We start from the raw sequence: 25,953 nt of genomic DNA on the forward strand, positions 1-25,953 counted from the left end.
ACAATTTGAGTTTACCTTCCCTGCAAAAACTTACAAGGTCACCTTTTGAGTAAGAGTCGTAAGCAAATAATCAGAAAGGCCAATCAAAATGTTAAAAGTATACAGCTGGCCTTAAGAAACCAATGAGAGCTTAAAAGCACATAAGGTGCGGTAAAAAGCCTCAATTTTTTGCGACTGAGCCGGGATTTGCTAAATCAAAACCAACCCAATGTCAGATTACTCTTGACTTTTAGTTCAAGGTTACACTACCTGCGGTTATCTTTCAGATTCTGTCAGCTATACTTCACGGTATCCTCTTGGTGTTGTTGGAATAATCACCTCGTGGGCATCTCCTCTGCATTCGATTTTACGGCACGCGATCCCAGCGCTAGCCAGTGGCAATTGCGTGGTTATAAAACCTTCCTCTTTGGCTCCAGTTGAAGTCCACTTGTTGGCCAAAACATTCAGTGATGCGGGTAATTGAGACATGTGAAATATCATCAATTGGTAAATTACAGTTATGATTGAAGTTGTTTTTCGTTTCGTCATGAGCGTTTGAGAAAAAAATTAGAAGCGCTCTCTACAAGGAATCGAGTCCCAGACCCTTATGGTGGACACTGGTGGAAAGGATATGCATGAACATAGTATAGGAAAAGGGGAAACTTTGCTCTATAGTGTTCAGTAATGAGGTTTGAATATTAGAGATTTGTCAGAGGACTGCTGAAGAACTAAATGTATTTGAAGTTAATAGAGGCATTGGAGCACTGATTATGCTATTTATTACATGGTGGCAAACAACTCGATATATTTATCATTTCAATCATTTATTTATCTGTTTATTGATTTGTTCACCTGGTAGTTATTTTGTGTACGTGGAACATTGTGTATTGGTGTGTTAACGCCTTTTTAGAAAGTTGCAATTTCTACTCGATTTCTCTATTTCAGGGATTCCAAAAGGTGTCGTGAATGTAGTTTACGGTAAAGGGGACGTTCTCGGGAGAGCTATGGCTGCGCATCCAACTGTAAAAGCTTTGGCACTGGTGAGATATCAATCGTTGAAAGTTGATGATAATTTCATCTAAATAGAAATATCTGTGGGCTCTTCCTAATATCTACTACAAATCGTTTCATCGAACCTTCAGATGCATAGCATGTAGTCGTGTGTGCCGATATCTAAGATTTAAAGACCTCTATCTAATTCGAGAGAAGCGGAGAACCCAGTGTTTTGTCTGTTGGATTATACGATGCGCGTGAGGGTTAACCTTTTGAGTAAAAGAAAGGCGTTGGACTTAATCAAGCCTTCACTTTACCAACATGAAACGAAAGAGAATACTCCACAAATTTCGTCTAGGATGGTCCATGTTCTTTATAGCAATAACAATTTTCTTGAGCAAGAAATGTTGACTCTTTCCGGTTCCTCTTTTCGTCGTTCAAAGTGTTTATTTTGGTTATTTCCAACAAGCTGTTTAGAAAACCTGAAAAATATACTGGAGGTTTACATTTCTTCAGTCGTATATTATTCAGTCCTCTGATGGTTGAAGTAGTGATTGACCTTGGGAAGGAAATCACATTTATTGTATATTCATCGACGTGCATAAAGCAGAATAACTGTTAATTGTTCCATCTCTTTAGGCAGGAAGTGAGAGGACTGCATCTGCCATACTTGCCGTGGGTCAGCTTCTTTATACAAAAAAGTTTACCTTTCATTTGGGAAACTGTCATCCGATGATCGTCTTCGAAGATGCAAATTTAGAGGAAGTTCTCCCGGTTGCAATCAGAGGAAGGTAATAAAAAATAGCATTACGTAGAGAATATAATTTCATTTATATATATTTTCAATTGCACTCCCACATAATCCGGCCTGACTTGTTTTCGCTGTTTGTGAGCCAGTCGTAGGCGTTGAATTTATTATGATCACGCAGCGTCATGAATCTCGCACAATTTGTGTTCTAAATCATTTTGGAGTGCTGCATCACAATTCTTAAGTTCTAATTACCCTGATAGATGATATCCAAGTTCAAATACGCTCAAATAGCAAAAGAAATAGTGTAAGTGGATTTTGAGGTTCAATCAAAACCTGACTGAAATTAGCAGCAGCTTAAATGTCTATTGTTTTTGTTCCCAGTTTTCTTCGCAACGAGGGTCAAAACGTCCATTCTATCAATCGCATTTACGTCCACGCATCCATCCTACAAACATTTACTGAAAAATTCATCAGAGTGGTACAAAGGTTGAAGATTGGCAGTGCGCATGAGACAGGAATACAGGTAAAAAAGCTCCTTTATTACACGACTCGGGCAGTCAGAGGGCCAATAACTAAAATCAACCAATCAAAATGCTCTATTGCCGGTCAATATTCTCTCAGTATTGGACCGGGCACTGTCCCGAATGGTCCGGAATGATACCGCACTTGTGTCTCTTTGAATTTCAGTCGTATAATAAATCTCTTATTGACCAAGCTTGCTCGGGACCGTACTGGAAGAATATCGGCCCTCGGTCTTTTTTGTACGGACCGAGCTGCGCTCGGTCTGTACTGTCAAGACCTCGGGCCGATATTCTCCCAGTACGACCCTCGCGCTTGGTTAATAAGATATATATCTCGTCTTTACTTACATCATCACGAATCACAGAAAAACATTGAGTCTCGTAAAAAAAGGTTTGGCAAGTTAAGCCCACAAATCTGGTTTTTTCCATCTATATAAGCATTTCATTTACAATTATAAGCAACTGAAACTCCTCAAGTTATTCTGACCATCCTAGACTGAGCGTGAGCACCGAAAATTGAAGTAACTGAGATATTTTAGTCCACAAAAAAAAATAATAACGCCTGGTAAGTTCTTTAATTTTTAGACATTTTTAGATAGGAATCTAAAAAAGTGTCGAAAAAAGTAACGAACTTACCGACTATTTGCCTGGCTAACTTTCAAATATCTAAATCGTATAACCAAATAACTAATATTGAAGGTTTTATGAGGTCAATCTCAAAATGAGTTAACATCATACCACATTTCAAATGGCGTTGAAGATACTTCACTCTATCTTATCACGTGACAATGGCCCGCAATGCATAAATAGTTGTAACAGTCTTTTGGTTGAGATAGAATAAATATATGAAGTTCATATATTTTGAACTGCGGTATTAGATACGTATGATGCACGATCTTCGCAGTAGATAGCGCTATTTATGTAATAGCGAAAATCAGACCTGAAAAAAATCAGGACTGTACGGGACTCGAACCACTGACCTCTGCGATACTAGTGCAGCGCTCTACCAATTGAGCTAACAAGCCAACTGGGAGTAGGCCGTTAAGTTGGTTCGTAATAAACCCGTGAAAGTGATAAATGAGATAGAATAAATATATGAAGTTCATATATTTTGAACTGCGGTATTAGATACGAATGATGCACGATCCTCGCAGTAGATAGCGCTATATATGCAATAGCGAAAATCAGACCTGAAAAAAAAAAATCAGGCCTGTACGGGACTCGAACCACTGACCTCTGCGATACTAGTGCAGCGCTCTACCAATTGAGCTAACAAGCCAACTGGGAGTAGGCCGTTAAGTTGGTTCGTAATAAACCCGTGAAAGTGATAAATGAGATAGAATAAATATATGAAGTTCATATATTTTGAACTGCGGTATTAGATACGTATGATGCACGATCCTCGCAGTAGATAGCGCTATATATGCAATAGCGAAAATCAGACCTGAAAAAAAAAAATCAGTCCTGTACGGGACTCGAACCACTGACCTCTGCGATACTAGTGCAGCGCTCTACCAATTGAGCTAACAAGCCAACTGGGAGTAGGCCGTTAAGTTGGTTCGTAATAAACCCGTGAAAGTGATAAATGAGATAGAATAAATATATGAAGTTCATATATTTTGAACTGCGGTATTAGATACGTATGATGCACGATCCTCGCAGTAGATAGCGCTATATATGCAATAGCGAAAATCAGACCTGAAAAAAAAAAATCAGTCCTGTACGGGACTCGAACCACTGACCTCTGCGATACTAGTGCAGCGCTCTACCAATTGAGCTAACAAGCCAACTGGGAGTAGGCCGTTAAGTTGGTTCGTAATAAACCCGTGAAAGTGATAAATGAGATAGAATAAATATATGAAGTTCATATATTTTGAACTGCGGTATTAGATACGTATGATGCACGATCCTCGCAGTAGATAGCGCTATATATGCAATAGCGAAAATCAGACCTGAAAAAAAAAAATCAGTCCTGTACGGGACTCGAACCACTGACCTCTGCGATACTAGTGCAGCGCTCTACCAATTGAGCTAACAAGCCAACTGGGAGTAGGCCGTTAAGTTGGTTCGTAATAAACCCGTGAAAGTGATAAATGAGATAGAATAAATATATGAAGTTCATATATTTTGAACTGCGGTATTAGATACGTATGATGCACGATCCTCGCAGTAGATAGCGCTATTTATGCAATAGCGAAAATCAGACCTGAAAAAAATCAGGCCTGTACGGCATAAATCGCGCTATTTACTGCGAGGATCGTGCATCATACGTATCTAATACCGCAGTTCAAAATATATGAACTTCACATATTTATTCTATCTCATTTATCACTTTCACGGGTTTACTACGAACCAACTTAACGGCCTACTCCCAGTTGGCTTGTTAGCTCAATTGGTAGAGCGCTGCACTAGTATCGCAGAGGTCAGTGGTTCGAGTCCCGTACAGGTCTGATTTTTTTCAGGTCTGATTTTCGCTATTGCATAAATAGCGCTATCTACTGCGAGGATCGTGCATCATACGTAGTCTTTTGGTTCTTTTCTCATCATAAAGAATAGGCCATTTTACAGTTGTGTACTTAGTTGCCAAGCCTTTGATTCAGAGTGAGGCTAAAGATGACCTTGTTGTGATAGAGACCTGTATCTAGTTAGCATGATAACAAAGTGATTTACATTTGAAAGGCAGCAAGGTTTGTATCATGACAAGGTCATCTCTAGCCTCACTCCCGTTCAAAGGCTTGGCAACCAAGCACAGAACTGTAAAATGGACTCTTAAGTCCCTTCAGAGCTTAACGTGTGAAACAGAAAAAAACCAATAGTTTGCAAATATGGAAAAAAGCCGACAGTTAAGAGTGATTTAAGAATGAGACTACGGTGAATTTCAAGTATCTTCAAACATGTAGACTAACTTCATCAATCGTATTCCTGAAACTTTCACCTCTCATCTTTGTAAAAACTAAAATTTTTTTTGTTTTTTGAATCGTTTCTGGGATTTTCCGGGGTTAAAATATCTTTAAAACCGACGTTTCGACCAGTTTTACTGGTCTTCCTCAGGTTGTTTAAAATGTTGTCAATATGGCGGATTGTTTAGTCTTTCAGCTTGGTGACCGCACATGTTGTCAATATGGCGGATTGTTTAGTCTTTCAGCTTGGTGACCGCACATGTTGTCAATATGGCGGATTGTTTAGTCTTTCAGCTTGGTGACCGCACATGTTGTCAATATGGCGGATTGTTTAGTCTTTCAGCTTGGTGACCGCACGTGACGTTTCGTGATCATTACACGACGTTTAAACTATGTCAAATTGCGCGGAAAATGTAGTTTGAGGTCTGTCAAGTACTTCTACTTTTGCGATAATTCACTCTCTATTACAGTCTTTTTGCATGATCAAAGAAGGAGTTTAGAACTGGTTTCCATGCTTCAACGTGGTCAAAATTGTTAAGGACTCCCATTCCGCGATGTTTCTGTCGTAGTGACTCAATTCCTTCTAGAACTTTTCTTTGCTTTATCCTCTCTCTGTTTGCTACGATCTCTGCGTTTCCCCAGTCGACACCACTTTGGCACTCCACGGTGTGTCGTGCTAGGCCTCCATCTTCTTTTCCCATCCGTTTTTCGGCCGATAGAGTGGTCGAAACGTCGGTTTTAAAGATATTTTAACCTCGGAAAATCCCGGAAACGATTCAAAAAAAAATTTTAGTTTTAACTTCATCAAGTTGCAAAAATGTTTAATCTTCACCTTACGTCGTTTAAATTTATCATTTGCATTAGGTTGGTCCTTTAATCAGCAAGGACCATCGCCAAAGGATCATAGGTCTTATTCAAGGTGCAGTAAACGATGGAGCAGAGCTTCTATGGGGCGGAAAAATTCCAAAACTTGACAGCAAGTTAGGCAAAGGTTTCTTCTTGGAGCCCACGATACTTGGAGGTCAGCACTAAAAGCTACAAGTGAATCATTCAAGATTATAACAATGTTTTTAAATTCCTACTAACACCATAACATTTGATGTCTACTTGCAGGTTTCCAAAGTTCAACCATCAATACCATAAACACCTTAGAGGTTCAAGGACCTGTGGTAAATACTCCTGTTATTGTCTTTCGTTCAGATAGGGAAGGATTGTCCACCTAAATGATATGTTATAATCTTATATCTCGACGCATCCTCGGAGACCCAGGGGCTGTGGGTCGATTTCAAGTTAGGGCATGAAGAGCCCCTGGGGACTAGTTCCAAACGGTCGCAGTAGTTTTGCCATCTGATTGGTGCCAGAAAATCTTTGTGTTTTTCTGCCCAATCAGAGTGAAGTGTGCTTTAGAGTCCTTTCGTGTGTTTTAACACGGGCAAATACTAGTAGCTCAGTTGCTCGCTATGTTTCTTTGGACGGTGCGACGGAGATTTGCTTGAGGTGAAAAGTTTCAGTCTCAGCACAAAATATTAATGTAAGAGAAATCGATCAGATTGTCCGCGAAAATCTTACTGGAAACTATACTGAATACTTTCGCAGGTATCCCTAGAGAACGTGTTTTAAAGTTTGCGAGGTTTGTAGACAACACGTGGTTGCAGTCATTGATATGTCGCTTTAAACGTTAAACGAGATTTAAGCTTAAATCTTTCTAGATTTTTGCATAATTTGCTGTGACTGAAACTTTGCCAATCCCATGAAGTTATTTCGTCGCACGGGCCACGCAGGTATGTCGAGCAACTGGTGCTTTCGCCTACGTAACTTTCTGCTTTCTGTGTGCGCCAAAATCTAATCTTAGTAGTAAAGTCGTTCACAATACGGCCAAGGTTGCAGAGAACGTTAAGTTCGTGGACGATCTCCAGCAAGTGCTAAGAGAAAGCTTAGCTGTGTTTCCGGTTAGCTAATTAAAATCTGAACAAAAACTTATTAACGAGAACATCGTGGGAAGGAGAGATGTTTTTGGGTAGTTACCGAAGGGGCTTGGAAAGAGTTTAGTCTTTCAACTGCTGTCTAGAGTGTTGAAATTCTTGAGCTAGGAAGGGTACGGATTCTCTTCTAGTCCCTTGGTCCTTGTCATTTCACCTCTTCTGTCGATTGTCGAAGACCAAGTTGGGAATCGATCCGATGCTGTTTTCAATGTGAAAAACAAAACCAAAGACCAAGAAATATTGGATGGAAAGGGCGGATTTGCTTTATTGCAAATGTCAGCTTAGTAGTACAGGGTCATCTACCCACATCTAATAAGCAAAAGTTTCCACTCTTAGCTTTTCTTTTTTTTCAAGCGAAGATGAGATTAGATTTTGGCACGCACAGAAAGTTGCGCATGTACCAGTTGCTCGACATACCTGCGTGGCCCGTGCGACGAAATAACTTCGCAGGATTGGCAAAGTCTAAGTCACAGCAAATTATGCAAAAAATCTGAAAAGATTTAAGCTTAAATCTCGTTTTAACGTTTAAAGCGACATATCAATGACTGCAACCATCGTGTTGTATACAAACCTCGCAAACTTAAAACACGTTCTCTAGGGATACCTGCGAAAGTAATTTCCGGTGAGATTTTCACGGACAATCAGATCGATTTCTCTTACATTGTGTGCTGAGACTGAAACTTTTCACCTCAAGCAAATCTCCGTCGCACGGTCCAAAGAAAAATAGCGAGCTACTAGTATTTGTCCGTGTTAAAACACACGAAAGGACTCTACAGCACACTTCACTCTGATTGGGCAGAAAAACACAAAGATTTTCTGTCACCAATCAGATGGCAGAACGACTGCGACCGTTTGGAACTAGTCTTGTAAGACAATGTCCCCAGGGGCTCTTCATGCCCTAACTTGAAATCGACTCAGCCCCTGGGTCTCCGAGGATGATCTCGACGAGAAGTAGGTAGAATCTCCTGCGATAATCTAGGATGAATATTCATGAGAAAAAATATATATATTTGCATCAATGTCAACAGTAAAGCTGACGCAACTGTTGTCATTAGTTAGATTACAGTGTGTCCTCTGCAGCATCTATGTAAGCAATACCTTTGAAACCCAACTCCTGAGACGCAAGTTTCAGCAAAGTAATTTGAGCAAATACTCCTCATATTTCCTTTCAAAAGACAGTTTTGATTTCTCTGTGAAACATAAAGAGACAGATAGCAGTTGTTTCACAAACACAGCAACACACAAAACTCTCTTAAGTGCTTTTATTTCCTTTTCAGTTTGCCTTAGCTTTTCATAAGTTTAGCAACTCTCTGTCTCCGCTTTCTTGTATCCTCTCTGATGTTTCGTCTGGAATGAAGTATAAACAGCTCGTTTTGTCTTTTAGGTAAGAATTATACCGTTTCGTAACGCAAACGAGGCTATAGAAGCAGCAAACGGCACAATGTACGGTTTATCAGCCTCTGTCTGGTGCAAAGATGTTAAAGTGGCTCACAAAATTGCAGACCAGCTAAATGTTGGGTAAGGCTTTTACTGAGAGATAATATTCGGCAAATTGATGTTTTCTTTTATCTTTTCTTATCATCATTATGCCTCTCATCTTTGATTTGTCCCTTGTCGTTATCTTCGGTGAGTTGTGAAGCCACAGTCAGAAATTTTTTTATCTTTAGTAAGGTGGCTCCGTAGAGGCACGTTTACGTTAGTGAACACCTTACTTACGCACTAACGCTATGATTTTCTATAGGAGTTTTTCAATTCACATAACTGTCCATTTTTTTCCCTTTGTTACTTTTATCATTTTTTGCGTTGAAAATCCTCAAAAGGACCCACCACCAGCGGTAAATAGATTTTGAATTATCACAATATGTAAGATATCAAAAGCGAACTATCGATCATTCTGAAGTCATGCAAAAAAGTAGTTAAATGCTTAGAGGAAAGCAATTATACATTCCCAAAGACATTTCACCAAAGGATTTTTAGGTTTGCAATTTTGTGGTCCTATAAAAACATCATCGTAGGACAGAACTTACCAATTACCAGAAATTTGAAAACAAGTCGCATTCAAACTAGATCTCCTTCGCAGCGGTTATTGGGTTGTCGCGTAACTGTCTTGAATTTAGAGAGAGTGTCACGTGACATGCTTAAGACGGATGCGAGCAAGACTACTTGAGCAGGATCAGCATTCCCTTTAATGAGAACATTTTAAAAGGTAGCAGTAAATACAAAACAAAACAAACAAAAAACAAACAAAGAAAACAACGAAGGAGAGGTGGATTGCATGTATAGTTGCTTATGCTGTAGAAAGAATGTACTTGCCGCTGTACGCCTAATTCTGCTATTTCACAGTGTGAACTTACTTGAATTCTGATTTTGTAGCTCTGTATGGATTAACAGCTGGCTTCCAAACGAACCTAACATGCCTCACGAATCCTGGAAGCAGAGTGGACTGGGACGAACCGGAGGGGCTTACTCCATAGATTTCTATACCGAACTGAAAACTGTTAGCATAAAATTCTGAATCACTACAGCCAAATCTCGTACCATGCAATTTCTTTGTAATTTTTTAATTAAAAAAAGCCCACTCTTTGGAGTGTAAAATATGTAGATTAACCAGTGAACATCATTTCAAAGGATCTCAAAGTCCTTGAAAAACCTGCCGCAGATGCAGAGCACCAATTTCTTTATCTAGTTAACGCTTTATATAACGAAACATTTATTTTTTTCCTTTGTTTCTGACATTTCCAACGAGTATTCATAGCGTAATTAACTTATCAATAAAGGACTAAAAGTAATCCGGGGAATTGCTTTGGTTTCACACAACTTTGCTCTGTCATTGGTTCTTAAACTCGCGCCATTCTCTCCACCAATCAGATCGATGCAAAACTAAAAAAACAATTGCAACTTTGTCATTCTCGTTTTCCCGCGCTTCAAGCGGTTTGTTTGTTTGTTTGCACTTCGAGTTCTCATTGGCTAATGATAATATAAACCTTTGTTCTGATTGGTCGCTGGGATTACTTTGGTTTTAGTTTTTCGACACTCAGTTGAAATGTGCTGTATCAGTGTGATCGTGGCTAGTCACCACTTTCAATACGTTAAAATTTTATTACGAAATTGAAATAGAAAAGCAATTGGAAAAATGGATATCATGTATCATTTTTAGCAATGAGATTGGATGCAAGCCTAAGGTTTCAGCATCAGTTATAGGAGACAGCAAAATGAAATGAAACTCTGTAAACTTGATGGTATCTTGCTTTGACACGCAGCAGCTGTCATAACGTCTGCCCTTACGTAATCATGTGATTTGAACCACAAATCCAATTCATAACATATTTGCCCTTACGTAACCATCCTATGTATCCCGTACCACAAAGCTAGTGAGAATCTGTTAAAAAACCATGGTAATAAACGCTTCATAATTGGTCAGTTTTTCATGCTGTATTTTGCCGTAAACAGGGACCTTTTTGCAAGGACCAAGTTAGATATTGCTCAGTCGTTGATTAATCGACAAATATGAGGTGAGTTGGTCATGGGCAACCCTCTCGCAAACTTTAGATAGTATTGGCAAAAGCGAGATAGGCCGATTTATACTTGGAATTTCTGGGTCACCGTCCTTTAAAATAGGAACAACTTCAGCTTTTTTCCAGTCGATCGGAAACTGAGATGATTTGAATGTGGCATTAACAATTGAAGTGACTGATGGCAGTATGGATGGTAGGCAATCTTTGATAACATACATGGGAATTTTGTCGATTCCAGGAGCTTTATTTGATGACATAGAGGAAATAACACGTTCCACTTGATCACAACTCACACAATCGTTAAATGAAAATTGTTCTAACTCCGGATATTCTTTAGGGACAAAGACGTTGCTATTGTCATTAATGTCATACTTGAATTGCTCTGCCATTGAATTGACTTTCTCGGCCGTGTTCTTGCCCACGGATGCAAAAAAAATTATTGAATTCATTAGCAACAACTTCGCTGTCCTTTGAAAAAGGACAGTTGACAGTTGTTTGAGTAAATCATCCGCACCTTCAAAGTACTAAAGACATATCAAGGTTTATACGGGAAGCACGGATATTTGTGTCAAGCGCTATTTAAATATTTATAACTAGTACTATTATAATCATGTATTTGCCGTTTGTTAAAAGGTTAGAAATAAACGATGTTCTCAATAATAGACGAGAAACTGAAATCTGATTCTGAGGAAGACTTCCTGTTTCCAAAACAAATTTCTCTACAACCACAAAGTTCAACTTAAAAGCATTTTATTGTAATTTTCCTTTTTCTTCTTTAATTTCCAAATGTGAATTTGTCTAAGGAGGAAATGAATGTGTCAGATTCAGTTCACATATAACAATATTCTTCAACGTTAAGCGGGTTACTTCAAGAATAATTGTCGTTGGAGTCCGGAACAAATTCAAACATTGTTCCCTCGAGACTTCATATACTAAGCCTTCTTTGGAGCAAAGATAAGTCTGTTAGACCAAGCGGTGCGAAGACTAGCTACATATTTAGTGGCTACCCTCCAACTTCTAACTTGATTCCCAGAACACATATTTATTAACATATCCAAAACCGACAATGGAGCGTGGAAACACGCCAAAGTAAGTGTTAGACTGCCGACAGTGTTTTTTTAAGGTGTCCAATAATGTTGGTTTTTCACTCGGAATATTATTGTTTGAAATGAAAATCCACTCTCCAAAGTGTGTTTTTGAACTAAGTAAGAGTGATCGCATACATTTTCTTTTATTTCTTAATGATAAGTAGACAAACGCTAGCTGTGGGATTAGACGTTTCCTTTGCTTTCAATTAAATAATTTCAATACTCATGGGTCCTCATTTATTTTCGTGTACATTATAAGCACTGTTGTCCTGATTCGTATTGATTAAAAGAGCAATATTTTGATTACTTGCTAACTTAAAGCAAATATGGTTTTTTTTTTATTATTATTTTAATCATAAATCCTCCACTGTTATTGGACGAAGATTCGCTATACTTGACATTTCATCAAAAAGGTAAGGGACCAATCTGAGATAATTTTAGGAAACATCCATTTGGTTACAAAACTGTACACATTTACAAAATAAAAAGAATAAAAAAGAAAACATCAAAAAATTTTTCCTTGAGTTTACACTGGCCCTACAAAACTTTAACTTCTTTGACTTGCTGCGTGCGTGTTTGGTTTTTTTTTTTATTGTTTATATTATTAGTTTCGGTCAATAGAAAACAGTTAATTTTTTCAGATGCGAAAAAGCACAAAAAAATAGTGGAGATTTCGATAATTGCTGAGAGTATAAGACGCTTGTTATTCTATAAAGGATGTGTTAAAAAATGTTATGGCTATCGAGAAAGGTTATCGTAATTTAATCTTATCTGGTTTGTCTCAATGCTGAACTCTAAGCAAACAAAGTGGGAGAAAGCAATGTGTTCCTTCAAATCAATTGGCATCTTGTCAAGAAGTGACAGCAACATTAATATTTCATTTTTGACTTAGAGGCACCACATTGCGAGGTTTATTAAGTTTCTTTTAGCAAAAATCCGTTACGCGGATAGCGGCTACATGCTTATCACAATTGTTACTATTGAGAACTAAGATTATATATACTTTACTGGCGAAGAGAAGGGAAAATCTCTTGAGAAGAAGACGTCTGATAAAATTTTGTAGAAGAAAAGAATTAAGAAGACCACACTGAAGGGTTCAAATACGGCCTGACAAGAAACATGTTTTGAACGGTGCAGGGGCTCTTTTAAAGGGTTACTTCGCAGCTATTAGCAAAAGGTAAGTTTTAATCTTTTGTGATATCGTTTTGAAAGTATTTGAGGCAGGAAAGCTCGCAAAACTGATATAGAGAGGTGAACTTATACCGTCTTAAAACAAATATCACTGGTATTATAGATGAAGGAGTGTCATTGCAAACAAGTAATACATTTTCCAGCTTATCTGCAGGCCAACAGTTTTCTCGCAAGATGAAGTTTTTGGATCCATTGCATCATCACCTGTACCGGATTACATGTTAAAATAATTGCTCGTATCCTTCCAAAACCTTTCTTTAAAAACCACCAAGTTGGAAATGCACTTTGAAAAGCGCAATATAAAAGACGTTTCCCACCTCTTTTGGAAGATGAGAATGTTTCTTTTAAATGATTTAAACTGATACTTCTAATATCGTTTCATCAAAATCGCTTCAAAGTAATTCTTATGGAAAATGTACACCTTGTCGTCATTTTCTTTTCATTTTTTTTTTTTCTTTGCACTCAAATATGATTTTATCATCTTCAAATGGATAGGGCCTCTAAGCCTCCAGTAAGTTAATTTATTTTGTCATATCATCAGTTTTTAATGTCTCACCTGGCAGGTAAAACTTCGAATTGAAATGTTAATTAAACCGAGTAAACTCCCACTTTGCATGAATAATTTATATTGTTCAGGTAATGAAACGGGGCTGTGCTTTTGTTCTTCAGTCACTTTGTTTCAACTGACTTGGAGCGCATGTAATCTTGATTAAAATTTAAAGAGTAAACAGTTCTAATTTCTAAGGCACAGCGTGCTTAATTTCTATGACTTATAACAAAATCTGAAGAATAATCATTGCTACTATCGCATGTGAAAATCCTCCAATCTGTTCAAAATAAGGAAAAAAACGTTCATTATTCTACAGAAGAGTAGAGATGTATAGAGTACAGTTATAGTCAAACCTGTATTAAGCGTGGAATTACCGCTTAATACAGGTTCCGCCGAATAGAGATACTATAAAAAAAAACCATGAGGTAAGGTCTCAGTTCTCTTTGGGTTGAGCGGAACAAAAACAAGACAGGTATTTGACCAAGCACAACGCGCGTAGAATCTCACTTTTTTCATAGAGATTGATTGCTTGCTAAGGCAGATCAGTGAAAGGATGTCCGCGAATTCCTATTATCGAAATATATTGGTATTTTGTTACCTTTGCGTTTTCCCTTCTTATCAATTTTCGTTAATAATTTCTCTTTTCCTTTAGAGGAAAGAGATTCACTATCATCTTCTTGGGAAGAGGGAAGAAAATTATGAAAGAATTTGTTCGGAGAGGTAAACACCCTCCCCCGCTCCCCCCTCCCCCGCTCCCCCCTCCCCCGCTCTCCCCTCCTCATTCCTTGTGTTTTGGGATGCAAAAAGCCTGCAGAGATAAAGGTAACGGTATATACCCCTAGGTACTGATGATATACTCCTATTAATAAGGGTCGATCCAAAATTAGGGTCCCAATGGGTTTAACTATAAGCCTCAAAATGGCTAGATAACTTTGTCGTTGGGTTTAAAAATTGATAGATTTCAACCGTTTGTCTTAAAAGCGTTAAAAGTAAATTTTTTTCATACATATTACATTTATATATATATATATATATATATATATATATATTAATATAGTTACTGAGTTGTTGCGCTATATACGTCCATGTTGTTTACATGTTTTTTTCCTTTATTACAGGATAAGAAAGAAATAAGCCACCGGTCGTAAATGTGGTTAAGAACAATGAAAATTAATTATCAATATCTAGAAATTATTGAAATTAATTTTTGATATTTCTGATTACTATAAAGGAAAGAAATGAACCGTTAGTCGTAAAAGGAACATAATTTTAACAGTTAACGGTAAAAGCCATCCCCCCAAATGGCGCCTGGTGGCAGCTTGTTTCATATTCAGATTTCCAGATTATCATACGCCTTAATGATTGAGGCAATAAGATTGTTGCCAATCTACCACAAACAAATTTAAGATAAAATGTTTCCTTTTCGTTTAGTTTGAATTAAAAGTCCGCAAGAGCTGTTCATGAATTCAAGTGCATGATGAAAAATCATAGTAATCATTTGATTTTACCAAAGCTATATATGACGGAGACATTGAATGACACCCAACTAAGTTGAATTAAAATTTAAACTGATACCAACCAACCACGAGGGAGGCTGTTGTCGGTGTTGCAGAGAGAACAAATTGATATCAGCAGCTGCATTCAAGGTGTTCAAATTGAAAAGTTTTTATCATAATTATTTTTATTCTGCTGCTAGCTGTCGCTGCTCGGAGGTAACGAGGCATTTGATCAGCCCTAAAAACTATCGAATGAGTTAGGAACGAATTAGGATCTCTGATGCCTTCGCTTTCATCTAGAGAGCATAATCTCCACCAAGCATGGATCTTATGATGCCCTCTTTGTGTGAACAAAGAGCTTGAGTGTTTCATCTATCCTTTATTAGCTGTCGATAAATATTCACAAAAAGGTTTGTTTACTAGATTAGATTTTTCACATTAGTTGTTAAAGGGTATGCTTGATCTAGTTTTCAAAACACAAGGAAAAAGATGTACCTAACGGCTTGAAAAAAATAAGCAACAAATGGGCGATAAACGAAGAAAATGAGAAAACTTTTTCAGAATCCAATATAGCCAGTAATTGGCTGAAGATTGATACATCTGAATAGTCATACTATCTCAAAACAAGATTATTCATTAACACACACTTGAGCGATCCCCGCTTAAAACCCAAGAATATGTCGTCAGTCATCGATTCAGGAGTGGATGGTTTCGCGAGGAGTGTGAAATACCTGTACTTTTTTCAGCCAGAAGGAAAATTGGTTAAAGAGAAAAAGGGAAATAGGGCGAAAAAAGGCTTCGAAAGCCAAAAACCGAGATTCTACAAAATTTACATTTTGTGATTGTTCCATAAAGCAACGTTGAGATTAGGCTGACTCTACACTTAATGATGTAAATCTCCAGGAAATCTGTAAGCTCAACAATACCGATTCAATGCCTGCTTAGCGGCGAACAAACATAACATCCTCATAACTCGACACATAATAAGTTCTAAAACCCCCCAACGATGCAGCATCACAGTTTCTTTAGAAACTTATACCCTCTTGAAACAAAGTTCAAGACTGGCTTTTGAAAAATTCCTTCCTTTTACGATTTTTCTATTCTTATGGGTAACCATTAAATAATGATAACCTGTATAAGGACATCCCAATTACTAGATACAGCATGCATTCGAAATGACCTTTTTCATTACAGCAGATGCTATCCTTGATCGATCGAACAGAACGGAGAAATACTAACTCGCTCAAAGAAAACACAGATATTCTCAGTTAATGAACGCACACGGTCCATGGAAGATGGCTATTGCTCAATCACTTCCATTAAAGGTGAACGCTATGGATTGAAGTCCTATTTCTTATTATCTTGCCGATTCAAGGCCAATACCCCATTCACACTAGCAAACCATGTTTAGTTAAACTGGGTTGAATGAAAATGAAAATCAGAAATAGACCTGCGTTGTGGACTGAACCTGAGTCCATTACTAAAATGACACCATCTTTTATATCTCAGCTTACGACATAATGAAAACCATCAAGCTTTCTACATGGTTGCTGCTTTCGAATCTATTATTGGGAAAGTGGGCTCACAGTTTAGAGAACTTGTACATTGGTACTTTTTATGGCATCAACGTCTCTTCAAAAGGTTGGAGCTCCAAGGGTGTTATGCCAGCAGTTCAGATGGCGCTCGAACACGTAAATGGGGATCAGTCAATTTTGGCTGGTTACTCTTTACACGAGGATTGGAGAGATTCTAAGGTATTTAAAAGGGCTTCTTAGCTTTAAGTCACAATCGTAGAAAAGGCAGGTAACCGTTTGATGGAGACTGACCTGTTCAGTAGATCGGGATTGGCCATCAGCGTCAGCTGAGACTTAAAGAGACGATCTTAACTGCTGTTGAACCTCTTGCTTTTTGATCCAGGCTCAAGGCAAGAAGATCAATCGATCGTTTGTGACCTCGCATCACAATCAAAAAGTCAGCTTGGACCCTTTTTTATAAGTTTTTGCGGTCAAAATCCTTAAAAAGAACAAACAAACAACCACTTATAGTTGGTTCCTTTCCAACGTGCGGTATCTGGTAGGCATAGGTTTGAGTCCTAGTGAAGCTTGAATTCTTTCCCATTTTGGCCACACAATGTCTATGATTGTACATTAATCAAGGAATAAGGGTAGTTTTTTTGCATGTGGGCAAGCTAAATTTTTATACGAAGGGGTCTTTTTTTGAATGAATGTCATTATAAAATATATCCTCGCTGGAAATGACAGCTACATATGCAATGCATGCTTGAGCGTAAGAACTTGGAAAGCAAGGTCTTCAAGGTCTGATATGTTTATTCTAATGATCTTAAGCTTCTGTTGCCAGCTCGTAGGCTTCAGACGAGGCTAATAATGAAAAAAAATTATGGAACGTTCGCCGGGGCAAAAAGAAACAGCCATTTCTAGAGAGGAGCAGGTGAAGTTAATTGAGTTTGACTTTGTCTTAAGTCATTCCTCTGATTTTTGAATCACCAGTGTGACAGTGCTGCTGCCATAAAAGCGATGTTGGATTTAGTGTCCAAGCCTCCCACGAAGGTCATGTTCACGGCACCAGGCTGTTCTCCAGCTGCAGAACCCATCGCAGAAGCTGCCCCATTTTGGGGGGCAGTTCAGGTTCGAATCTAGTCTTGAACCTAAGCTCGTTAACCCCTTGAGCCCTGGGATTGACTAGCATCAACTTTCTCCTTGTAGCATCATCCTTGAATCACACATCAGGGTCATGAGAATTAAGGAAAGGCTCACCAACCTAAGAAGTTCTTCATTGTTAAACAAATTCTCCTTGTCAGTACTTTAGAAAATGTATAGAGTACAGTATGAAGAATATGCATACTGATGTTACGGTGTAAAGTGCTAAGATCGTTTCTGTAATGAGGTTTTGCATGAGCTTCAAAATCGAACTGGGGGAATATGAAAATTTGAAAGGCTGACTCCAACTTTTAGATTGAGAATCTCTCCTACATTAGCACCTCTCAATACGTTTAATCAAGAATAGCTATTTTTGTTTTGTTTTTTATATTGTTTTTGTTGAGATCCTCTCGTTCAATGCTTCATATTTTTCAAGGTTGGTTTCAGCAATACTTCCCCTAAGCTCTCAGATGACATCAGGTTTCCTTTCTACTCCCGGATTTGTTCTTCTGAGACTCTCAACAACTTTGCCATAGTGAACCTATTAAAACACTTCAAGTGGAAGAGAGTCGCAATTCTCGTGCAGCAGGACCACATTTTCACGAAGGTAATTCCGGCTGTTCACAGCCCTGCATGACCAGTAAATACGATAAGATTGAAAAGGAAAGTGATTTATTTTATGAATTAAGAGTACATTTGCGCTTTTAAGCCTCTGTGGCGTTCCTTTGTGGCTTCTCTACACTACAAACCTGATCATGCATGCATAGCTTTCACCAGCACAAACAATATACTATTTTACATTGGCCTTTAAATTGGTCACAAGGCATTCGTACAAAGGATAATTTATATCCAATAAGAGACGTCAATGAGCGTTAATCTGTTCTTATTTTTGCAGACCAAAGAGAACTTGGTGGCGTTACTTACAAAACACAACATCTCAATCGTCTTTATGGAGAGTTTTGAAGCAGAACACCGGCATCCAGTTAGTCACATCAAGGTAATGTTCTGTAATTACCGCTGATGAAAAACCTTTTCGGAAAAGAAGAAAAAAAAGACATTTGGCAGTTATGGCATATTTCAAATTTTAGTAGCTGTGCCATCCAGTTCAGTCCAAAAATAAGGATTGCAAGGCTTTAATGACAATCATCTATCGGGTATCTGACTAGAGGATAATTCGTCACTTCCAAATCAATTTTGTTCACGTCTTGACAACTTAATCTACACTTGGAGTAATGCAAGCACCGTCGCAATTTATTTCAGAGGAGAGATGTCAGAATCATCATTGGCCTGATGTATGAAGACCAATTCCGAAAAATCGCATGTCAGGTGAGAAATTCGGTAATACACAATATGAGTTACAAAGCAATTTTTTTATTAATTGGAAAAAAAATTCTCAAGTTTAAATATATATATCCCTGACTGTCCATTTTTAGGCCTGTCATCAAGGAGTAACAGGTAGAAAATACGCTTGGATCCTTCCTGGATGGTATAGTGCTAAGTGGTGGGAGTCTGAAACTGGAGACACTTCGTGCAGTGGAGACGACATACTCAGGGCGATAGGCAACTATCTCGCCACCAGACCTCTACCTCTTGGGGATTCTAGAACCCCTACGATTGCAGGGAAGGTTAGTCATTAACTTGTTTTCTTTTTTGTGTTAGAGCCTGAATGAGCCTCTTCATATTGGTTATGACTGGCCCAAAATTTGCCTTTCGGGTAGCCAATCAGAACATGAGATGCCCTCAAATTTTCCGCTCGTGCATTCAGCCACAAATTGTTAACGAAGACTTATATCAGTTAGATGCTGCCTGATTCATATCAGAGATTCAATCTTATTTAGACAGATCCTGATTAGCTCTATTTGATCAATGTCTGTAGTTAGTCACCATCGACTCATATATTGGATTTTCACATTTCAGAGCGCTGTTGAACTTAAGGATGAACTCCTAGAACGGAGCAGGAAGATAAATTACCCAACAAATGGATTTTCATCTTTTGCGTATGATGCTATTTGGAGCATCGCGCTAACGTTGCACCAGTCCATCTCTGTTCTTCAAGCTCGCAATAAGAGTTTGGCAAACATAAAGTACGGCGATCGTGAGGCCGCCGAACTCTTCAAACGGCTACTCCGCAATTTGACCTTCACTGGAATGTCGGTGAGCACACGCATTAATCACTGCCTGAACAAACGAAAGAATCACACAAAAAGGTTTCTACTGCACTCTACCTCAGAAGAAGATAATCTATCCTTTTAATCCACCTAAACATATCATGCAGCCTAAACACCGCCAACAAGTAACTAAAAAAATGAATGCAGTAAATGGTTTGAACCCGGGGGTAACATGTGAAGGTGTAGTCTGATCGTCCGGGTGAGTGTAGTCCTGAGAAGGACTGTTGTCGGTGGCAGTGACTGACGTTTCGACAACCTGTGCGGAAGTCATCATCAGAGTCAAGTGAGTGATTGTTGTCAGTAGAATGTTCTTATTCCAGTTCGTGTGAAATGATCGGTTGGTTTTGCCGTGATGTTATTGGCTGTAAGACTCAAGTGACGTAAGTCGTTCGTGATTGGTCTGTTTCGGTCTGTCAGTAAAGCTAGGTTGTTCTTTTTCGGTCGTTTGTGATGTTTATGTCGTGAATGAGTCGTTTGTATGGGGCGGGTAGTTGTTGACATCTGTTTAGGAGAGTCTGTTCTAAGTTAGTAAACCAGCTTTCCAGAGTCAGTCGTTGAAAATAGTCAGTGCTGTAGGTTAGGCATTGCGCAGAGTCCCAGTCAATGTTGTGGTTGGTAAGTCGATGGTGTTCAGCAATGTGATTGCTGACATCACCTTTCCTCGTCTGTGAACACAGACGGGCGACGAGGAAAGGTGATGTCAGCAATCACATTGCTGAACACCATCGACTTACCAACCACAACATTGACTGGGACTCTGCGCAATGCCTAACCTACAGCATTGACTATTTTCAACGACTGACTCTGGAAAGCTGGTTTACTAACTTAGAACAGACTCCCCTAAACAGATGTCAACAACTACCCGCCCCATACAAACGACTCATTCACGACATAAACATCACAAACGACCGAAAAAGAACAACCTAGCTTTACCGACAGACCGAAACAGACCAATCACGAACGACTTGCGTCACTTGAGTCTTACAGCCAATAACATCACGGCAAAACCAACCGATCATTTCACACGAACTGGAATAAGAACATTCTACTGACAACAATCACTCACTTGACTCTGATGATGACTTCCGCACAGGTTGTCGAAACGTCAGTCACTGCCACCGACAACAGTCCTTCTCAGGACTACACTCACCCGGACGATCAGACTACACCTTCACATAAAAAAATGAAATTTGAATAGATGCCACATCTCAGTTTGTTGCCATATTGCCTTTGGAGAGAACTTCGCCAAATACTTCAGCACTTTAATTGGATGCAAAACCCAGAGGTTCAAAGCTCAATCGACCCACTCACTTTACCACTCAATTGGATCTTTTCTCTTTTTTTGCTACAAGTTAGATTGATCTTCCGCTCCCCTTCGTAAACAGCCGATTAGTTTGTTCCAACTATTGAGCTACTGTTTTAAGTGATGTACTGTATATTCAATCTCTTGCAGGGTATTGTTAAGTTTGACAGAGTGGGTGATAGAGAAAACACAATCGAAATTTTGCAACAACAAGGTGTGTTCTACATAGCTTCCCTAAAATCTATATTACTTCAGAATTGCAGGCAAATGCTTAAATCAAAAGTGAGGTTTAAAGCACTCTCGCACATTCTTATATTTCATCTGTAGGCGATGACAGGACAGTGGTTGGATTGTGTAACAAATCTTTTACTATGCTGAATGACTCTTTGTTCATTTGGGAAGGTAACCAGTGTGCTATAACGCATTGAAAATACAACCAGGCCTTTTGTGACAAAATTAATCCAGATTTTCATTGGTTTTACTATACCGGCTCTACATCGTGGCTGGTCTTGCAAACTTGCGCCATTCTCTCGACCAGTCAGTGCAAACTAAACCCAATAGCCACTCGACCACCACTCACGTTTTCCTGCCCTTGAGCAACTAAGCTTGTTTTGCTTTCAATTTTCATTGGCTACTAATGACGGTTACCTTTCTAGCCTTATATTTGACCGCGTTAACTACTTTGGTTTTAGCTTTACGACAATCAATTTTATCATGCTCTAATCTTCCAAACAAGCGACAATTTTACAATTATTGGAGAACTCTCCCAAAATGTAACTAAGACACATTCAAAACAAATTTCTACATTTAGATTATATACTTCAAAAAACTGCTCCGGCTATGATCTTTTCAAAAATGAAGCAGCATTTTTTGGTTTAAAACATTTTATGACTGCTTTAAGCCATTTAAACTTTGTGGAATATGTGCCAGATTACCGATTTTTAGTCGTTATTGTTGTCACTATCGTTGTTTGTCGAAGAATTTTGGAGGAGGTTGTTTTGCCGTTATTGCTGCTGTCTTTTTTATCTTTACTTTTTCTCTGCTCGCTGTTGCATTTATTGTGTTTCAAGGCAAGATTCCGGCTGATGGAGTGACCAATACGACTGAACCTTATAAAGCACCAAGGATACAGACCATCATTACAATTGTTACGACCTCTCTTGGCATGCTGTTCTCTTTGGGATGCCTGATTTTAAACATATTATACAGAAAACAAAGGTAACAAAAGCTAGTAACTTCACGCGAATTTCAGTCGTTAGCTGACCGTTTACAACGTCCCTGTCTTGACTTCAGCTTTACAACGGGACACGAGAAGGCAAAGAATATTGTACCTTAACATATGCTGGTTGAATGCAATCAAATTAAAAACTTTTAAAAGTCTGATCGATGATGGCAATGGGTAAAGCTGATCGAGAAGTGTTGATCGGTCCTATCTTTTAGTAGGACCTAGCAGTATCAGCAGGTTACATTTGACCCATAGATTAAAAGTGTTAGGGTACTTTCATCGGCTTGAAAATTATTTCACATTTCTTCTGTCTCGGTCCCGAGAGTAAGGACCACTGAGTAACTTTATCGGTGCTCGCAGATCGATCTCCAATAGCCACTTTTACTGATTTTTATTGGTCTTTGAACACCAGGATAATCAAGATGTCCTCACCGCATTTCAATAGCATAACGGCCTTTGGCTGTTTTTTGTGCTATATCCACGTTTTCTTGGCAGTTTTTGGAAATTCTTTCGTGTATGGAAAAGGAAGCAGATCTATTTGTGTGGTAAGTAGTTCCGATAATCAATCCATGTTCCATATCATAACTAGTATGCTGCACGAACCTAAGCTAAGGACTGGTCTGGGAAGCTAAGCAGCTAACAAAAAAAATAACTGAAAGAGGTTAAATGATTCCTACGATCTACCTACATAAGCATCTTCCTACTCTTGGGCTTTCTAATTCTTGCACTAAAATTGCCTTTTTAATTTGATATTTTACCATAACATGAAACTAGCCTGGTCTCTTTAGTGGATATTTTGCAAGTCATCGGTCGTTGCTTAATTCAGGATTTCTTTCTTATTTTATCGTTAGTGAAAATAAATAACGGTTTCTTTTGTTGTTTGCTTCTGCAATTCGACTACGAGTGTGACTTGGTCTATAATTCCACTAATTTGTAATTAAATACTTAATAACCACCTTGTTTGACTAAACAAAATTCGTACCTGTATCAACTCTTTGTAAATCGATTTTTCTACTCAAGGTCCGCGCTTACCTTATTATTGTCGGATTTACATTGGCGTTTGGAGGAATGTTATCAAAGACGTGGCGAGTGTACAAGATATTTACGAATAGGCGTCTCAAACGACAGGTACATTCGCAGCTTATCAGTAGTTCTTTTTCTGATTCCCATATTAATTATAAATGACTGAAAATTTTGAAAGCGAAAAAACGAAACTTTGTAATTTGTATGCGGTGTGGAAAGTCGTGAAAAGGATGAAGTTTAAAGGTCACATTTTTAAAGACGCTAGGTCATTGATAAAGATGCAAAGGAATAAAATGCAAGTGAAAAGGACGAAGCTGAAAGGAACACGATTTGGAACGAAAGGATACGATTGAAAAGGACATTGTAAACAATGCTGATAGATGTATGCAGTGTTTTTATCCCTAAATCTTTAGAAAATTCATCGCAAGAAAAGGGTAACGAGTTATTTTCCACTTGAGTGTTTGTATTTTAATTTTGCAACCTACTGAACCTTACATTGGTCTAAACTAGGAAGAAAAATCACCTTCTACTATTCATCTATTCATTGACAATCATGGAGTCATATTCAATATCATATGTGTCTTTTGCTACAGATAGGTGGTCTGAATACGTCTCACCTAATGCTTAAAATATTTCATGGCTTACTGCTGGATATACTGGTGCTTGTGAGTTGGGAACTAGTGGATCCCTTGCAGGCAAAAACTATACAAATGTCTGAAAAGGTAATTAGCTGATGAAATTTTCTTTTGATTTAGAAACCTATTAGCTTTAAGGTCTTCATATGTCATGAGATATGAGATCTAGGTACCGTTTCTCAAAAGTCCCGGTAACTTAACAAGCCCGGAGCCATGTTTGAAAATCAAAATTTAAAGGAAAGGAAAGCAGTATCTGGCACCCAAACCAATCCTTTTTGTTTCTTCAGCTGATATTTTTATTGTATCATTTTCAAAACTTTTGAAATCCCCATCTTGAATGAAAACAGAACAGCTTTGCGAGCCCGCTAAGATACAGGGACTTTCAAGAAACGGGCCCAAATCTCGAACCCAGACCTCTCTCGACCGAGTGCACTAACTTTTAGGTTGCTATGTCTCCCAGAGTCAACCAACCAACATTTATTTTCGATTTCATTTCCAGATGCACCCTGATGACGAAGACATCAACATTCACATAACAATTCACCAATGTGACTCAACTCATTATTCCAAATGGTTCCTGGGGATACTAATATACAAGGGTATTCTGCTTTTGTTTGGTGTCTTCCTGGCCTGGGAAACGAGAAATGTTCATTACGCCGAACTTAACGATTCCAAGAACATTGGGGTCGCCGTTTACAATATTTTATTGTTCTCTGGGCTTTCTATTACAACGGAGTTTGTGCTGAGTAATTACAATGCCAAGAGAATCTTCAACAATTCATTGATACACTTGTGTACCACCATGGTGCTTGGTTTAGTGTTTCTCCCAAAGGTATGTTGCCAGAACACGTACGGGTTTGCATCGCTTTCGCGCCCACGGTACCATTGATGTCGGACTGTGAAGGTACACACCTCCCCTGATGAGACTTTTTCATGGTTCTCGGTTCTCCTTGAGTTTCTCCCCAGTTCCCCCTCCACAAAAGCCAATAATTCAAATTCCTCTGCAAATTCCTTAAAATTCCTCTTAAACTGCCTACAACGTACAACCTCGTCTATGGTCAAATGTCTTTCTTTTCCTTTCCTCTAGTCTCTTTACCTTATGTTTGTACCCCATCCTCCTGTCCCCTTTTCGGTCCTTTCGTGAATTTCCCTGAGGCAAGAGTTACTTCAGTTTCTCTCCTTTTCACGAATCATTTCCTCTTCTGATCTGCTCCTTTCTAAGCCCTGTATATTCCTTATCTTTCTTCGCTGTTCTCCTCCTTTCTCTCCCTTATTCCAAAATCTATCCTTACTTTTACATCTCTTCCTCACAGATCACAAGCCTTGTCCGCGGGTCACAAGTGCACACAGAGGAAATCCAAAATCAGGACCGAAAGCAACATGATTCGTTTAGGAATAACACTTTCAATTCGACAAGTTTTGCAGTGTCGGAAATCGAGCAGACGGTTCGTTAGGGTGATGGAAATCCCATGATTCTCAGTGGACCCAGTTGAATACCTCAGGTCCCTGTTGAACCGTTGCAGTGAAAAGAGACACGTCATCAAATTTGGAATCGCTTGTTAGAACGTGCAAGATAATGTACAACAGGCGGGAATCCATAACCGCTTAAGTTAATCAGAAAAAAAAGCATAAGAACACAAGAGACAAAAGACAATAAAATAAGATGGAGAAGCAGGCGATCAGTGATGCGGTAACCACGGTAGCGATCTTTTAGTAAACCGGTTTCCAAAATATTTGATTCCGGAGAATGCAATTCGGTTAAAAAAGAATTCAACATGGGAGGAGGATATATAAAAAAATTAACAGGGCAAGGTTGATAAATAAGCTTTGAAAACGCAGATTTTTAATTTTTCTTTTTCACAAGAGTACGTAAGAACTACTTCCCAGTCAGTCACATCACCAGCCGACCAAAGGACTGGATAAATATGACAGATCAATTATTATAAAACTGTCTGACACTGACCATTCCATTTTAT

At 38.6% G+C, this 25,953-nt stretch overlaps 2 protein-coding genes across 6 annotated transcripts in view; both read left to right on the forward strand.

The window, feature by feature from the left end:
• The window catches only part of LOC111322426 (2-aminomuconic semialdehyde dehydrogenase), a 17,547-nt gene extending 7,632 nt beyond the window's left edge, over positions 1 to 9,915 (forward strand). The window contains exons 4-11 of one of the 2 annotated variants that reach the window (XM_022925514.2): positions 267 to 455; positions 925 to 1,019; positions 1,612 to 1,763; positions 2,105 to 2,246; positions 6,009 to 6,165; positions 6,258 to 6,313; positions 8,511 to 8,644; positions 9,500 to 9,915. In XM_022925514.2, the coding sequence (XP_022781249.1) occupies positions 267 to 455; positions 925 to 1,019; positions 1,612 to 1,763; positions 2,105 to 2,246; positions 6,009 to 6,165; positions 6,258 to 6,313; positions 8,511 to 8,644; positions 9,500 to 9,641 (1,067 nt within the window). In that variant the 3' untranslated portion in view covers positions 9,642 to 9,915. The remainder of the gene's footprint in view (positions 1 to 266; positions 456 to 924; positions 1,020 to 1,611; positions 1,764 to 2,104; positions 2,247 to 6,008; positions 6,166 to 6,257; positions 6,314 to 8,510; positions 8,645 to 9,499) is intronic. The other variant, XM_022925515.2, reaches the window with a different exon arrangement.
• A 2,674-nt stretch (positions 9,916 to 12,589) lies between these two features.
• On the forward strand, positions 12,590 to 25,939 carry LOC111322391 (gamma-aminobutyric acid type B receptor subunit 2). 4 transcript variants are annotated; one of them, XM_088732745.1, is made up of 17 exons: positions 12,590 to 12,906; positions 16,161 to 16,291; positions 16,476 to 16,720; positions 17,474 to 17,611; positions 18,060 to 18,230; positions 18,519 to 18,620; positions 18,884 to 18,949; positions 19,057 to 19,248; positions 19,541 to 19,777; positions 21,245 to 21,308; positions 21,422 to 21,496; positions 22,165 to 22,312; positions 22,732 to 22,864; positions 23,340 to 23,447; positions 23,936 to 24,064; positions 24,477 to 24,809; positions 25,291 to 25,939. In XM_088732745.1, the coding sequence occupies exons 2-17, from the start codon at positions 16,255 to 16,257 to the stop codon at positions 25,429 to 25,431; spliced, it is 2,319 nt and encodes a 772-aa protein (XP_088588871.1). In that variant the 5' UTR covers positions 12,590 to 12,906; positions 16,161 to 16,254; the 3' UTR covers positions 25,432 to 25,939. The 4 variants fall into 4 exon arrangements, with proteins under 4 accessions (XP_088588871.1, XP_022781203.2, XP_022781202.2 ...); XM_022925467.2 differs by lacking the exon at positions 12,590 to 12,906 and adding an exon at positions 15,180 to 15,376; XM_022925468.2 differs by lacking the exon at positions 16,161 to 16,291.
• Positions 25,940 to 25,953: the final 14 nt, after the last annotated feature.

The sequence above is a fragment of the Stylophora pistillata genome, chromosome 9 (genome assembly GCF_964205215.1).
Source record: "Stylophora pistillata chromosome 9, jaStyPist1.2, whole genome shotgun sequence".
Classification (NCBI taxonomy): Eukaryota; Metazoa; Cnidaria; class Anthozoa; order Scleractinia; family Pocilloporidae; genus Stylophora; species Stylophora pistillata.

Coding starts and splice junctions, on each gene's coding strand:
- LOC111322391 (XM_088732745.1), top strand. CDS start 16,255: ATGGAAGATGGCTATTGCTCAATCACTTCCATTAAAG. Junction 16,292..16,475: donor CTCAATCACTTCCATTAAAG/GTGAACGCTATG, acceptor TTTATATCTCAG/CTTACGACATAATGAAAACC. Junction 22,313..22,731: donor ATATTATACAGAAAACAAAG/GTAACAAAAGCT, acceptor TTTGAACACCAG/GATAATCAAGATGTCCTCAC.